This window comes from Anguilla anguilla, chromosome 1 (genome assembly GCF_013347855.1).
Source record: "Anguilla anguilla isolate fAngAng1 chromosome 1, fAngAng1.pri, whole genome shotgun sequence".
NCBI lineage: Eukaryota > Metazoa > Chordata > Actinopteri > Anguilliformes > Anguillidae > Anguilla > Anguilla anguilla.
The window spans coordinates 32,219,895-32,233,860 of record NC_049201.1 but is presented as its reverse complement, the minus strand read 5'-3'; the positions used below and the strand labels follow the sequence as shown (position 1 = coordinate 32,233,860).

The window sequence follows — 13,966 nt, the reverse complement described above, 5'->3', positions numbered from 1 at the left end:
ATAAATACATGCAAACACATACATTCTCGCTGAAAGAAACACAAAGGTATGGATTTAGTCATTTATCCTTTACCATGGATGACAAATAATGTGTTTGTTATATTTTACATTGAAGTGTTTTAATGGGGTATTGTGTACACGACAGACGTAGTAATTGTTTGGACGTCAGTAGAGGATCTATAGAGCTAGCTAACATTCATTTAGAAATGTGGTGTTTGCAGGGTGGCTACAGTAGCCTAGTCAAAGGGTAAACAGTAGAAACGCGGTCAATTTCTCACTTTTAGAAAATCAATAAACCTGCTGTGAAGAAGTCCATAGCCTATGGCTTCCCCTTCGCGAATTTTCTTAAACAAATGCATTGAACGTTGTAATATAATTGGAATATCTGTATTTCATAAGGAAATAAAGTTATAAACACTTACTAATGGCCGTGAATGGTGAAATTCCCATACAACCAGCTTCTTTATCTAGTGGACTGAATCTTAACACAGATTTCTGTGCTTATTTTTGGTGCTGTCTGTACTAATGCTATACACCCGCTCTGCCCACTCGTTAGCAAGCTAGTTAATGTTAAACTTGGGCCAAAATGCCGAAAGCAAAACTAAAATGTGGGTGTATTTTATCCTGAAGGATCCAAACAATACAATGTACCTTTGCAAAAAAGGGACGTTCCTTAATGTTGTTATTTGCTATTTCTTTTAAAGAAGGTAGATAACCATTTCAACTTTGACGCGTGTTGAGATACAGAATGGATTTCTGAAACATGAATGAGTTTCCCACAGAGATTATGCACTTGCAAATGCAATAGTGAGTTTCTAATGAACTAGCCTTGGGGGCTGCAATTTTATTTTATTTTTTTAAACATGTATACTTCTACATATGTCAATTTTGCATGTGTATCCAATGTTTTTATTGGATGATGTAGCTAAATGTCCAATGGGAAGACTGCAGGCCCACAGATGTTCTTTGTGAGCCTGGAGCTTTTGTGATGATGTCATTTTGGGGTTTTATTGTGTAGATGTGTGAAGTTGCTTGTGAATTCTGTCTGCTGACATATCTGCCATCCCAATTTCTCTTGAACCTAAAGGGACAATGCAGAGCTACTGGAAACAGGAAACTAATACTCAACAGTGTAATAATCTATTGAGGAATAATTTTGTGATCACAAGCTGAGTTCATTTTCTATGTCTCTGAATGGCCATACTTTTTGGGGGCGCCACATTATAACAGTGCTGTGTTAACTTTCAAGGGTTTGCTCTTGGAAATGTTGATCATTTGTCATTCAAACTGCTTCATGTGTATGTTGTGTTTCTTGTCATTACTTAAACCAGCAGGAAGATCAAAGAAGTTTGTTGAAGCAGTTGCTTGATTAATTTCAGCCACACCCCATTCTATGTATGTGATGCAGTAGGTTTCATATGGACTTTTGTTTACTTGCCTGTTTTTTATACTTATATTTCTCCCATTTGGAGAATAGAAAGTAGAGATTTTCACTTGTCATAAGTGAAGACTGGTCTTCAGAGAACAGTTTTAATATGCATACCAGAAGTATTGAGGCAAGGCAGTGTCTGGTTTCCTTTATTAAACTAAAAGAAACAGCAAGAAAGAAAAGTTTCTTACTCCATGAGAAAATTGGATTGAAAATTAAAAATGAAAGCTGGAAAAGAAAAAAAGCTGAAAATCCAAACCATGCCAGATGTTTTATTTGAATACTGTACTTAAATAAAATGACTGGATGAGGCTTGGTGTTGTCCCCCTGCAGGTCTGGCAGTAGGTCTCGGCATTGGGGCATTGGCAGAAGTGGTCAAAAAATCTCTGAGGTCTGAGGAGCGAAATGGTAAGTGGAATTGTTGACATAGCTGATGACAACCAACAGTAAAGAAACAGCTTTCAGCTGTCACTGTATTAAACTTTGTTGTCTTTTAACCTCAAAGTGTATGCAAATTGCGGTTAATTTATAAGCAACTTTTTTTTCTGAATTTTCTTCAGTTCCCTGAAAAGTAACATTGGCTGTAATTGTTGACCCATCCCATTAAAGTGTGGTAGTGCCCTCTATTAGTCTGGGAGGCTTTAAGAACATCCTGCAAATCCCTTCAGCCAGCCACCACTTCTTTTCACACTGCAGTCCACTGAGCTTGTGTGTGATTGAAAATGATTGTGTGATTAAGATATTAATTATGAATTTACAAACAATATAAGAATGATTTTAAGAATGGAAAGAAATATAAGAATGATTTTAACAGGTTGATTAATAATTGGGGCAACATCTTATCTGTAGTTTGTTGCATAGTGGTTGTATGTGCTCTACGGATATGCTTTTGAGAACCAATGGAGTAAATGTTTAATACACGACTAACTTATTGTAAGAAACACCTTTGTCAAGGAAAATTTCACAGCTTTGTTTTAAGTAGTAGTGATTACTAAACTATTAACCACTTAGCGCAAACCCTCTAATGGTAGGCACGCCAGCGTGCCTATATTATTCTACTCAGACATTCATTGCTCCTGCAACCAAAGTATGCGTTGAAAACAGAAACGGTTTGTTTTAGTTTCATTACTAGACAGTACACAACAACTATGCCGAATACGGAGTTTCGCAGCGCCACCATTGTCGCTCTGGTCGTTCATTTAACAATCACCCCCTTCCTGCTGTCTCATCTGCAACTACACCCCCCACCCATGCCATAATGGACAATATTGTCTTTTTGGGCATTCATAAAAATATTCTTTCACCACTCAAAAATTGTATTTCGTCATAGCAATAAGATTGCCCAACAGCCCTGAGATATGCCAATACAGCAGCTGCTCACTGAATAACGAAATAAACAAGAAAAGGTTTTCAAAAATTATACCATATCATTCTACAGTCAATATCTGGGACTAAATATTGAATAAATATACTACCTTACCATTAGTTTTACGTGTAGAGATGTCCCTTTTGAGACCGAGTGGTCATATATTGTTTTGGACAGTCTGTTTGTGAAATATACGTGCATTTGTGATGCCTGTACTTCCAAAATAGCTGTGTGTAATACCACACGTGTTGTTTACGATATTGTCACCCATTTTAGTACAGTCTGGCTTGATTGACAATTCATTTGTTCAGTTGGTGACAGTATAAGCTTTCTAACAATGTATAACATGTCTAATTTTGCTTTTGGAATAGCGTTTTATAGGTCAGCGTAACTGAAAGTTTTCTCATCGCATTCACTTACACATTCACTCTGTGGTAGCAGTAAAAGACACTGCACCTGATGAAACGTTGTCAATGATTTTCGTAATTTCTTGGAAAATATTATTATTATTGAGTACTTCTGAGCATAGCTAAGCCATATCTTTCCTGATAGACCTAGCTGACATCGTTTTCTGGAGTAAAACAGAAGAGGAGAGAGCTACAATGTTGATATACTGTCTCTGTCTCTATCTACTGAACACAGATAACATTTCATCATTGCTATGTAAGTATTACTGCTCAAAATATTTCGGTTATATATGTTATTTTTGAAATTAAATAGGTTAGTGGTAAATAATGAGGCTATTTCACACTGTAATGTAAGTGTTCATTGGTAGCTTAGTAGTTTTTGTGTTCCATGCACCGGATATGACTTGAGAGTCGGAATATCGCCAAAATGTGGTGGATGGTTGAATATTGTTTTCATGTCGTCCTATCCCCATACAAAAAACATTACATATGGTAGAGTACAGAAATACATACGAGAGTTAATTATTACACATTTAGGTACTGTACCGCATTGTGTGACAATGTTTTTGCATTATTTTTTTATCTGATATTATTGTTTCATCTTAAATCTTCATAAAGGGGCTCATTTATATGCTTTATAATGGACAAAAACATTTTATTCATTTTTGGAGAGATTTTGGATATGTTTCTGGACCCCTAGATATTTCTAGACCATTGCACTGATGGAAAGCTTGTAATTCCCACTTGAAAATGATGCAACAGTGAGTTTCTTGAGCCAAAAAAGGTGATTTGTATTGAAATACGTGAATATGTTATGATTTAAAGCAATGCGTAATTTTGACATTTTGGATAGATTTGAAGACGCTGGGTACACTGCTTAGTTTTTGTTTCATAGATCTTTAGTAGTTCTACATACCCACCCTTAGATTTTATGAACTTGTGATCAAGGAGTTTTTGATCCAGGAAATGTATAGTTTAACCTGCTGTATACATGGGATCCCTCAGTATTTTCATTGCAAACTCATTTTTGCTTTTTTGCCTGAACAATTGCGTTTGTAGCGTTTTATTTCTTCCTGAATGATTCATATAAACCAATCTAAGTTAGTATTGTAAATGGTGCAAATGTATCGCTTCATTTAAGCCATGTTTCAAGTCTCTGTGATGGTCACATCTGGAGTTATAAATAGGGTACCCCCTAAATGGGCAAGGATTGGCCAGATTTGGCATGTGCACAAAGGGGTTAATGGTCCTGTATCTCACATTTTGTATGAATTTTTTTTTCTTATGCTCAATTTGGAGTGCCTGCCTCATCCTTGCAACATAATTTCCGTTGATATACATACTGTCTCTGCAGTTGATAATGCAACTGTATAATGGAAGGTAATTTTCAAATTAAGTTTACATTTGAATAAATATATTTAAAGATATGACCTGGCGTCTTCATCAGGAACAGTAAGGCTTCTTAAAAACCGACTCTTAAAAACTGGCTGTCTGAGTGAACAGACTCCAGCAGTAATGACATTCAGAGGACAAAAGGTCCAGCAGTCACTGAACAGCTCCATACTCCATACTCCATACTTTTTATTTCAGAACATCCCTGGATATCATATTGCATAATAATCTTTTATTTGTCGCACACCTTGTTTGCATACATAAATAATTAACATAAGGAATGAAATTAATGATTGGGCAAGGAAAAAGAAGAGGTATGAAAAAGTAAATGAGTAAAAAACACTTGCCATTGAAAAGGTAAATAATAACAAGCAAAGAAAATCTAGTAATCATCCAATCCAAGCACTTTATCAAAAATGTTGAGATTTAGTCTTAAATTTGATTAATGATTATTCCTAATTTTTTCAGTTACAAAGTCTAGGACAAGAAAAAGATGGCATTTCCACTTTTTGCTTGCCATTATTCATCCAGCACTAATGTGAAGCCTTTTGTCTGATGTTTCCGTTTGTCTTCTCAGGAGGAAAAAAGGCCATTCTGGACTCCAGCCCCTTTCTGTCCGAGGCAAATGCAGAGAGGATTGTCCGGACGCTGTGCAAGGTCCGCGGGGCAGCCCTGAAGTTGGGCCAGATGCTTAGCATTCAAGGTGAGACACATCTGTGTAGCATTTACTACCATCCAAAATAATCGACACCCCAGAGCAGTCTTCCCTCCAACAGTGGCTTTTCCTTGATAGAGGTCGCTAAGCACTCCTTTTAATAGATTTTGGTAATCATGAATTATCTAAGGCTGGCTCATGAACCTTGTTCACAGCTATCAATTGTTTTTTAAGCGTAATGATAAACTTTGTTGCCATGCAATGCATCTGCTTTCTTTCATCTATTTGTTTTCATTAATCATACCTGATGCAGCAGTAAACATCTAAACTTCAGAGGCCATGTGAAATGCTACCGGCTGCGCTTGCAAAAGATCAATAAAATGTCATTGTTTATTGTCTACATAATTGGCATATTGTCTCCATAATGTTTGGGACAAACACTTTTTTTCCTCTATTTGGCTCTGTACTTCTCAATTTGTAATCAAACGTGGTTAAAGAGCACATTCTGTGCCTTTATTAAAGGGTATTTTTATACATTTTGGTTTCACCATGAAGAAATTACAGCACTTTTTAATACATTTCAGGGCACCATAATGTTTGGTACAAATTGATTCACAGGTGTTTCTGCTTAGTCAGATGTGTTCAGTTGCTTCCTTCGTGCAGCAGTCAGAGCTTTCAGTATCTAGTCTTGATTCAAGACTTGATTGCCTTTGGAGTCGGGATCAGAGCTGTGCCAACGAAAGTCAAGGAAGCCATTATGAGCCTGAGAAAAATAATAGAAACAGTCAGAGATATAGGCCAAACCTTAGGCTAACCAAAATCAACTATTTGGAACACCATTAAGAAGAAAGAGAGCACTTGTGGGCTCAGTAATTGCAAAGGGCCTGGTAGGTAGGTAGAGTTCATGACCAAATAATTCTCACCATTGGTGCCAAAAACCCTCAAACAGCTGTCCGACAGATCAGAAACACTACACTGGTGTGGATGTGTCAGTGCCGTGAAAAAGTATTTGCCCCATTTCTGATTTCCTCTATTATTGCATATTTGTCACACTGAATGATTTCAGATCTTTAGACAAAATGTAATATTAGACAAAGGGAACTTAGTTAGTAATTACTCATTGCACCGCCTTTAGCAGCAATAACTGCAACAAAAAACTTCCTATTATTTGATGTCAGTCTTTCACATCACTGTGGAGGAATTTTAGCCCGTTGTTCTTTGCAGAACTGCTCTAATGCAGATTAATTGTTAGTCAAAGCCAGGACTTTGACTAGGCCACTCCAGAACTTTTAAATTTGTTTCTTTTCAGCTATTCAGATGTGGACTTGCTTTTTTGTGGATTATTGTATTGCTGCATAATCCAATTACACGTAAACTACAGCTTATGGATAGATAACCAGACATTCTCCTTAAGAATTTTCAGATACGGAGCAGAATTTATGGTTGCGTCAATAATGGCAAGTCGTCCAGTCGTCCGAGGCAGGAAAGCATACCCACATCATCAGCCTACCACCACCATGTTTGATATATTGGGATGTTGTTCTTACTGTGAAAAGCTGTATTTTCTTTATGCCAGACATAATGGGACCCATGTCATCCAAAAAGGTCCACTTTTGACTCATCTGTCCATAGAACATTATCCCAAAATGCTTGGGTATCATCCAGGTGCTTTTTTACAAATGTGGGAAGTTAACATTTCTCATGGTTAGCAGTGGTTTCTACCTTGCTACTCTCCCATGAATCCCATTTTCTTTCTTATTTTGGAGTCATGAACAGTGACCTTAGCTGAGGCATATGTGACTTCCTGGATGAGTTGTCACTGCACCCTTGGAGAACTTTTTACCACTCCTGGGAAACCCGTTCCCAGTGTTTTCTATTTGGGGATAATGGCTCTCACTTAGAAATGGCTTTGTAAGCTTTTCCAATAGCTTTATTTCAAATTTCTTCCAGAATTTTTCTTTGACCGTGACATAGTGTGCTTATAGATACTTTGTGGTGACTACTTCACTTTGATGGTATGGTTCAATTTGAGTGAGGGTTAGATTCAACAGGACTAGCTGTAATCAACCCTGGCTGTGTTCAATCAGCGGAATCTAATTATCAATTAAATTTGATTAAATGGTTAATAGTTAATAGAAATAGTTAATAAAAATAAAAAGATAATACTAAATAAAACCATGGAAAATGCAACACAATGACAGTGATCTAGTTCACTGCAGTAAAATGACTCTGTGTTGCTCAAACAGAAGAAAAATTTTAATGCATGAGTCCATCATTAATTCACAACAATGCTTAACTGACCTGAGCATGATTGGATGAGTTGTGGATTCATCAAGTTTTAAATACACTTATTTTGATCATTTATCGCCAGGTTCCAAATCAGCATAGATTTGACTTGTATTGCTTACTCATAGACATTGCTAAGCAATGAAACAAGTCTATCCCAATGCGGCATGGTTGCAACATCTATGTATCAAGTGTAAACAGGACATACACAGGTTTCCACTTCATACATAATTAAGCCGCGTTTCCACCAAAATTACCCAGAACTTTTAGTCCCAGGAACTACTTTTCAAGGAACTAAAAGGTTCCTTCAGCCCATGGTTGTCTGCGTTTCCACCGCGGTCTAAAGTTCCGCGAAGATTAGGCAAATTAGCCCACTGACGTATGAAAAAACGACGTTGTCGTCGGTCCATCTGTCCTATGATTTCTTCTGTAACCCCATACTACCACCGAAGTAGCCAACATTATTTTCTAATAACCGGGACAGCCCAGAGGGGTTTATTCCACTTATATACAACGGGTTACCAACAATGATTATATATGGTTACTTTTGTATTTTTTTTTTTTTAATCGATTTAATCACCTGGAATTGAAATATTCTTCTGCAGCCGTTTGGGCTTATTTTACCGTTGTCAAGCAAAACTGTCGTTGGTAGTTGAACTTGGACCGTTGTTATGCAACAAATAGGATATAACAGGCCAATAGTCAGATTGTAACTGTTTTATATATCCTCTCAAACACATTCATTATGTTTTTATGCGAACATTCGCTTTCATGTCTTGACATCCGAAGCGACCGAATGCATTCACATTTCCAATATAACTGGCAACAACAGCATAAAACATGCACACGTTGTAAACAATTTGCTGTTTGATTACTTTCTCATCGTCAATTCCATATCGCAAATGGCAAAATGACAAGAATAGAATGAAAACTCGGACTTGCGTGAAAATTTAAATTAGTAGTGGTACAGCCACCGTTTGCCTTCCTTCGAAGTTACTGCTAGCCGAGCAGCGAAGTGTGCCCTCCAGATGCGAACCATGCACCATAAATTAGTCCATAGTCTTCCTGGTCTTTTTGTGGAATTGAAGAATTGCAGAGTAAAATTACGGCAGTCTGAAAAAGCTAACGGGACGATTACTAGAATTAACCTGTTATTTTACCCTGACAAAAAGTGCGGAAGGTGATTTCCAGTTTGCTTTTACTGTATCACCAATGTGAATTACGCAGAACTACCGCATACCTCACATAACTGTATCAAACGTTTTGAGTCAATTACAACGGGCTAACAAAGAAAATCCGGAAGAAAATATTCAGCAACCAAATTAATCTGTTTGAATGTTTTGGTAGCTTACGTAATATGCTGTCCCAGCACGAATGCTTAGCATTTTATAAAACGAATACTAAAGCAAGAAAAGAACAGAAGAGCACACGTTATAATTCCAAAACGTTGGCAGGCTATAAACAAAACTAGGCTACTGCGCCGCATAACATACAAGTTTGATTTGAAGTTATTATGAAAATAAATTGGTTTGCGGCTGCATATTTTCAAACATGGCGGCTGAAAACAAACACAAAACAATGCTGCGAGTACTCGACCAATCAGAAATGTTCAGCGCTGCAAGCTCCACCCAAAAGGTTCCGGTACTTTCGGAAAGTACTACCCCCCGAGCAGGAACTTTTTGGGGGGTAAAATAAAGCCCCAGGAACTAAATTTAGACCCTAGTTCCTGCGGTGGAAACGCACTGAGTTCCTCAAAAGGTTCCTAGTTCCGGGGTAAAGTTCCTGCGGTAGAAACGCGGCTTTAGTAACTGGCCAACAAGTGACATAAAGCCTACTGAAAGATTGGCTGAAGAAGTTTTCTTTACTTTTCCCTATTGACGTGACTACATAGATAAAATAAGTGTATTTAAAGTATGACAAATTTGATTAAATAGTTTACTGATTAACTAAGGGGGCAGTTTCTTTTTCCTGTGGGTGATAAAGGTTTTTGATAACCTTTTTCATTCAATAAATGAAAGGTTAATTTAAAAAATGTGTTTTGTGTTTATTCAGGTTCCCTTTGTCTAATATTGCATTTTGTTTAAAGATCTGAAACCATTCCATGTGACGAATATGCAATAATAGAGTAAATCAGGAAGGGGGCAAATACTTTTTCATGGGACTGTATAATAATTCCCTTTAATAAAATCTGAGAATCTTAACTACATTTGAATTGTTTGATTACAAATATAAAATATGTGCGGTACAGAGCCAAATGAAGAAAAATTTGCCACCATTCCAAATGTTATGGAGCTCACTGTATAATGGGATGTGATGGAAAGGTAGAAGGCAAGTGCAGGCTTGGAAGCCCTAGAGTTATATGGCTGGATCAGCTCAAAGCTGACACTGGTCTTTCCCTGAGCAACTTGGTGGATGGTGCCCATGAATGTCAAAAACAAATAGCCTAGACCAAGATTGCCAGGCCTTAGCCATGAGGTGGAGGATGGAATGTGATAATGTAATCCTTCCCTTTTCACTTTGTTACATGTACCTCTGGCAGCTATTTAATTTTATTTATTTATATTACTACAATATTCTTTTTTGCTTTTTAAAATTTTTTTAAATTTTTAGATTTTTACCTTCATTCAAACAATGTACACAGTGGAACCATTGCCTTTTGTAGAATATTGCTGTGTGCCACTAGGCTGGTTGTACAAAAGCTGGCCTAGTTCATTGGTTGGAAAGATTAGCCTACTCCTTAGTGACTTTCAAAAGATACATTTATATGTGTTAGGGTTAGGGTTTCTGAAATGTACAGAAATGGATACAGTGAATAATACAATAAAATAAACAACAGTCATGCTGTTCTTTGCATGTCCGTGTGAGTTTCCTCTGGGTACTCCAAAGACATGCAGGTAGGCTAATTGGAGACTCTGAATTGCCCGTGTGTGTGAGTGAATGGTGTGAGTGTGTAGCCTGCGATATACTGGCGACCTGTCCAGGGTGTATTCCTGCCTCACGCCCAATGCATGCTGGGATAGGCTCCAGCAGCCCCTGTGACCCTGACCAGGATAATCGGGTATAGATAATGGATGGATGAATTGACAATAGAGTGTGTATGCAATAAAGATGTCAGAAGTATGTAAACATTATTAGTTATGTAGTGAATAATTGCAACAGGTTCTCACAGTATTAAGATGACATCATTCAACTAGTTCACAAGGTGGCAGTACCAAGGCAGAAGTGGGTGTATCAATATTCATATGTGAAAACAAGCTTTGGGCACCAGAACTGTATGGTTATTGCATGAACACGCTACACATATAACACATAAATCCGTACCCACAAAGAAGTAGAAATGACTTTCCAGTCCAATGTACATCATGCAACAAACCCTCCATCACATTGATGTCAATCATTGTGCAACAGTAACAGCTCGTCCACTCGCCAAACAAAACATAACAATCACCAGGCTGTCTGACAACAACAATCAAGAAACATTTCATTTAAATTCTCAACATTTAAATACCACCAAAACCGTTCATCACTGCAATAAACACAACAACTCAACTTGTCGATGATGCACAACAGCACACAACGTAAACCATATTAACCACATTATTCGCACTAGGAGCCAGGTAAGCGTGCAACGCAGTAGAAGTTAACCAGCAAACTCGATTAGAAGTGCACCTGTGCTGCAATCAAATAGGGAAATCAAATAGCGCAGTAAGCCAACTGATATTTTCAATAGAAACATTAAATGCTTCCATTTCTTTTGGGTGTTAAGTTAGCCAATCAGCAGCGTGGTCATTCAGCTTCCATGTGATCATATCATGTGCTTTTGTCTGCAAGGCCTTACTACTGTCTTATCAGCTGCTAATGTAAATCAGTAGCAATGTTTTTCCCTGAAGGATTTCACATGGCCTCTGCAGCTTGCATGCTTAATAAAAATTTTAAAACATTTAAAAAGAGGAAAGATGATTAGTAAGCTTAAATAGAACATTCAATAACCGTCTATATGGTCTACATCAGTGGTGTCAAACTCGTTGCCATGGAGGGCCGTGTGTATGCAGGTTTTCATTCCAACCAATTAATGCTGCCTTAATTGAGTCCAATTACTCATTCAGCCATATGCGTTTAACTGCATTGAAGAACAGAATATAAGAAAATTTTTATTTAGACAATGCGGGTCACCATAGACGTCGGGTCACCATTGTGCACAAACCTGCATCCCTAATTCAGCAAATAATTTAACTAATTATATAATCAAGATCTGAGGCTGGAATGAAAACCTGCATACACACAGCCCTCCATGGCAACGAGTTTGACACCACTGGTCTACATAGTGATCATAATATTGTTCATATAGACTCTTTTGAATTGGGATAATTGAACCTTGAAATGTTTTGGAAAGCCCTTGAATTTTTGGCACAGGTAACTTTGGAAACCCTGCTCTGAGGTACTAGATTGTTCAACAGCGTTGCTGAATAAATGCTGCTGAAGAGTTTCTTATAGATGTCAATCTTATTTGGCCCTTGGCCGATTTAAAAAATAGCAGCTTTCTGGCCCTCCAGGATGAGTTTACTCTGCCCCTAGGTGGGAATATATTTGATAAGGAGGCGAACTCAGGTGAAATTGAACCACATCCAAACACAGTGTTGTGTACAAACGTGTGTATTATTCATGTGTCAACATACTGAATTGTAATTGGTTGCATGCAGCTGTCATCTTTCATATGACTGTGATTGGGTAAGACAACCCATGTGGTCACATGGTCAGCAGGGAAAGACCATCCACGTCGGCACGAGGTCACGCAGTTCACCCTCTGGAGATATGTGCTTGAGCATGTCAGTTACAGTATAGCCAGTTAATAACAATCTATGTTTATCAATTCCCTGTTGTCCACCAGCTATTATTTTTCAAACACTGTATGCGAAGAAATACACAGGGCTCTATTTTCCAGAATCATTGTTGCATGGTGCATGGGTACGGTGTATGGGTGCACTGGGTGTGGCTAGTGAATTTTGGTATTTTTGTGACCAGAGGTGAGGAGTGCACAGCTCAGAGTGCGTGGCATAGGTCAAAACTATGGCTGGATTATGATTAATATATGAAATGACCTCTTTTCATTCCCTTTAAGAGCTGTACGCATTGTGCAAGGCGTTCTGCCAATTTCCACCATTTACAACTGTAATGGAAGACGAGGATAAGGGTATACTAATCAGATGAATCTCACAAGATACACTTATTTCGATCAGTTATCGCCTGGTTCCGAATCAGCATAGATTTGACTTGTATTGCGTACTCATACACATTGCTATGCAATGAAACACATCTATCCCAACATGGCTTGGTTGTAACATCTACATATGAAGTGTAAACAGAACATACACAGGTTTCCACTTCATACATGATTAGTAACTGGCCAAGAAATGACATAAAGCCTACAAAAAGATTGGCTGAAAAAGGTTTCTTTACTTTTCCCTATTAACATGATTACATAGACAAAATAAGTGTAAGTTAAGTTAAAACCTGACAAAACCGCAACTCATCCAATCCTGCATACGTACGTTTTCGTTAATAAAAATAAAAAAAACAACACGACCTTCCTAATTGGTTGCTGGTCCATGCAGAACATGCTCTTTTAAACCAACAGTGTTTTGTTCTGTTAATACTGCAGACAACAATTTGGTCAGTTATTTTCCATTGTTACAATTGTACCACACCTCTGTTACACCTTACCACACATATTTCTCAGTAACCTCGGACTACATTCACGTTTGTTTAAATTGTGCATGAACCACGTGATCACCTCAAACTTTATGACTTATTGTAGCAGACAAATGTACGCTCTTTGTAATGAAATATTACAGCTTTTGATTCAGTAATCACTCAGTAATTACTTCTTAAGTAATTCAATTGATATAATTCTGCCTGTTCTCCCCTATTCTAAATATCTTCTTGACCACAAGTGGTAATGCCATTCTGTGACCATCAGTAATTTGAAGTATACAAGCCAAAAAATAGATTTTTTTCTTTGCTAAAATATTATAATTCTCATCTTATCCAGAGCGACGTACAACAAAGTGTATAACCATAACCAGGGACAAGTGTGTTGAAAACCCTAGAGGGAAGTACAGTTCCAAGTGCAGGGAGCGACCGCGTAGTTTAACTTGGACCCTGTAGGTTAATCTGTTGAACCCATGTGGAAACTAGTGTGGAGCCCACAAAAACTGCAGTAAAACACTCCAAACAGGAAACAGGACATCTTTAGACTGATCAGACAAGACTATGGGCCTTTCTCAATTTGAATTTTTGTCTGTACTTGTGTTCTTGTGTCCTTGTGAAACATCCTCTTTTGCGGCCCAAGTACTGTCCCAATACACAAGTTCGCATTTCGCCAACAACTGTTAAAATTCCCGGAAGTGTTCTTGACACGCCCATTTTACCGA

At 37.8% G+C, this 13,966-nt stretch overlaps 1 protein-coding gene across 3 annotated transcripts in view; it reads left to right on the top strand.

Moving 5' to 3' along the window:
• The window catches only part of LOC118233926 (atypical kinase COQ8A, mitochondrial-like), a 61,675-nt gene that overhangs the window by 17,269 nt on the left and 30,440 nt on the right, over window positions 1-13,966 (top strand). For all 3 annotated transcript variants that reach the window (XM_035430047.1, XM_035430069.1, XM_035430058.1), the window contains exons 5-6: window positions 1,763-1,837; window positions 5,172-5,297. In XM_035430047.1, the coding sequence (XP_035285938.1) occupies window positions 1,763-1,837; window positions 5,172-5,297 (201 nt within the window). The remainder of the gene's footprint in view (window positions 1-1,762; window positions 1,838-5,171; window positions 5,298-13,966) is intronic.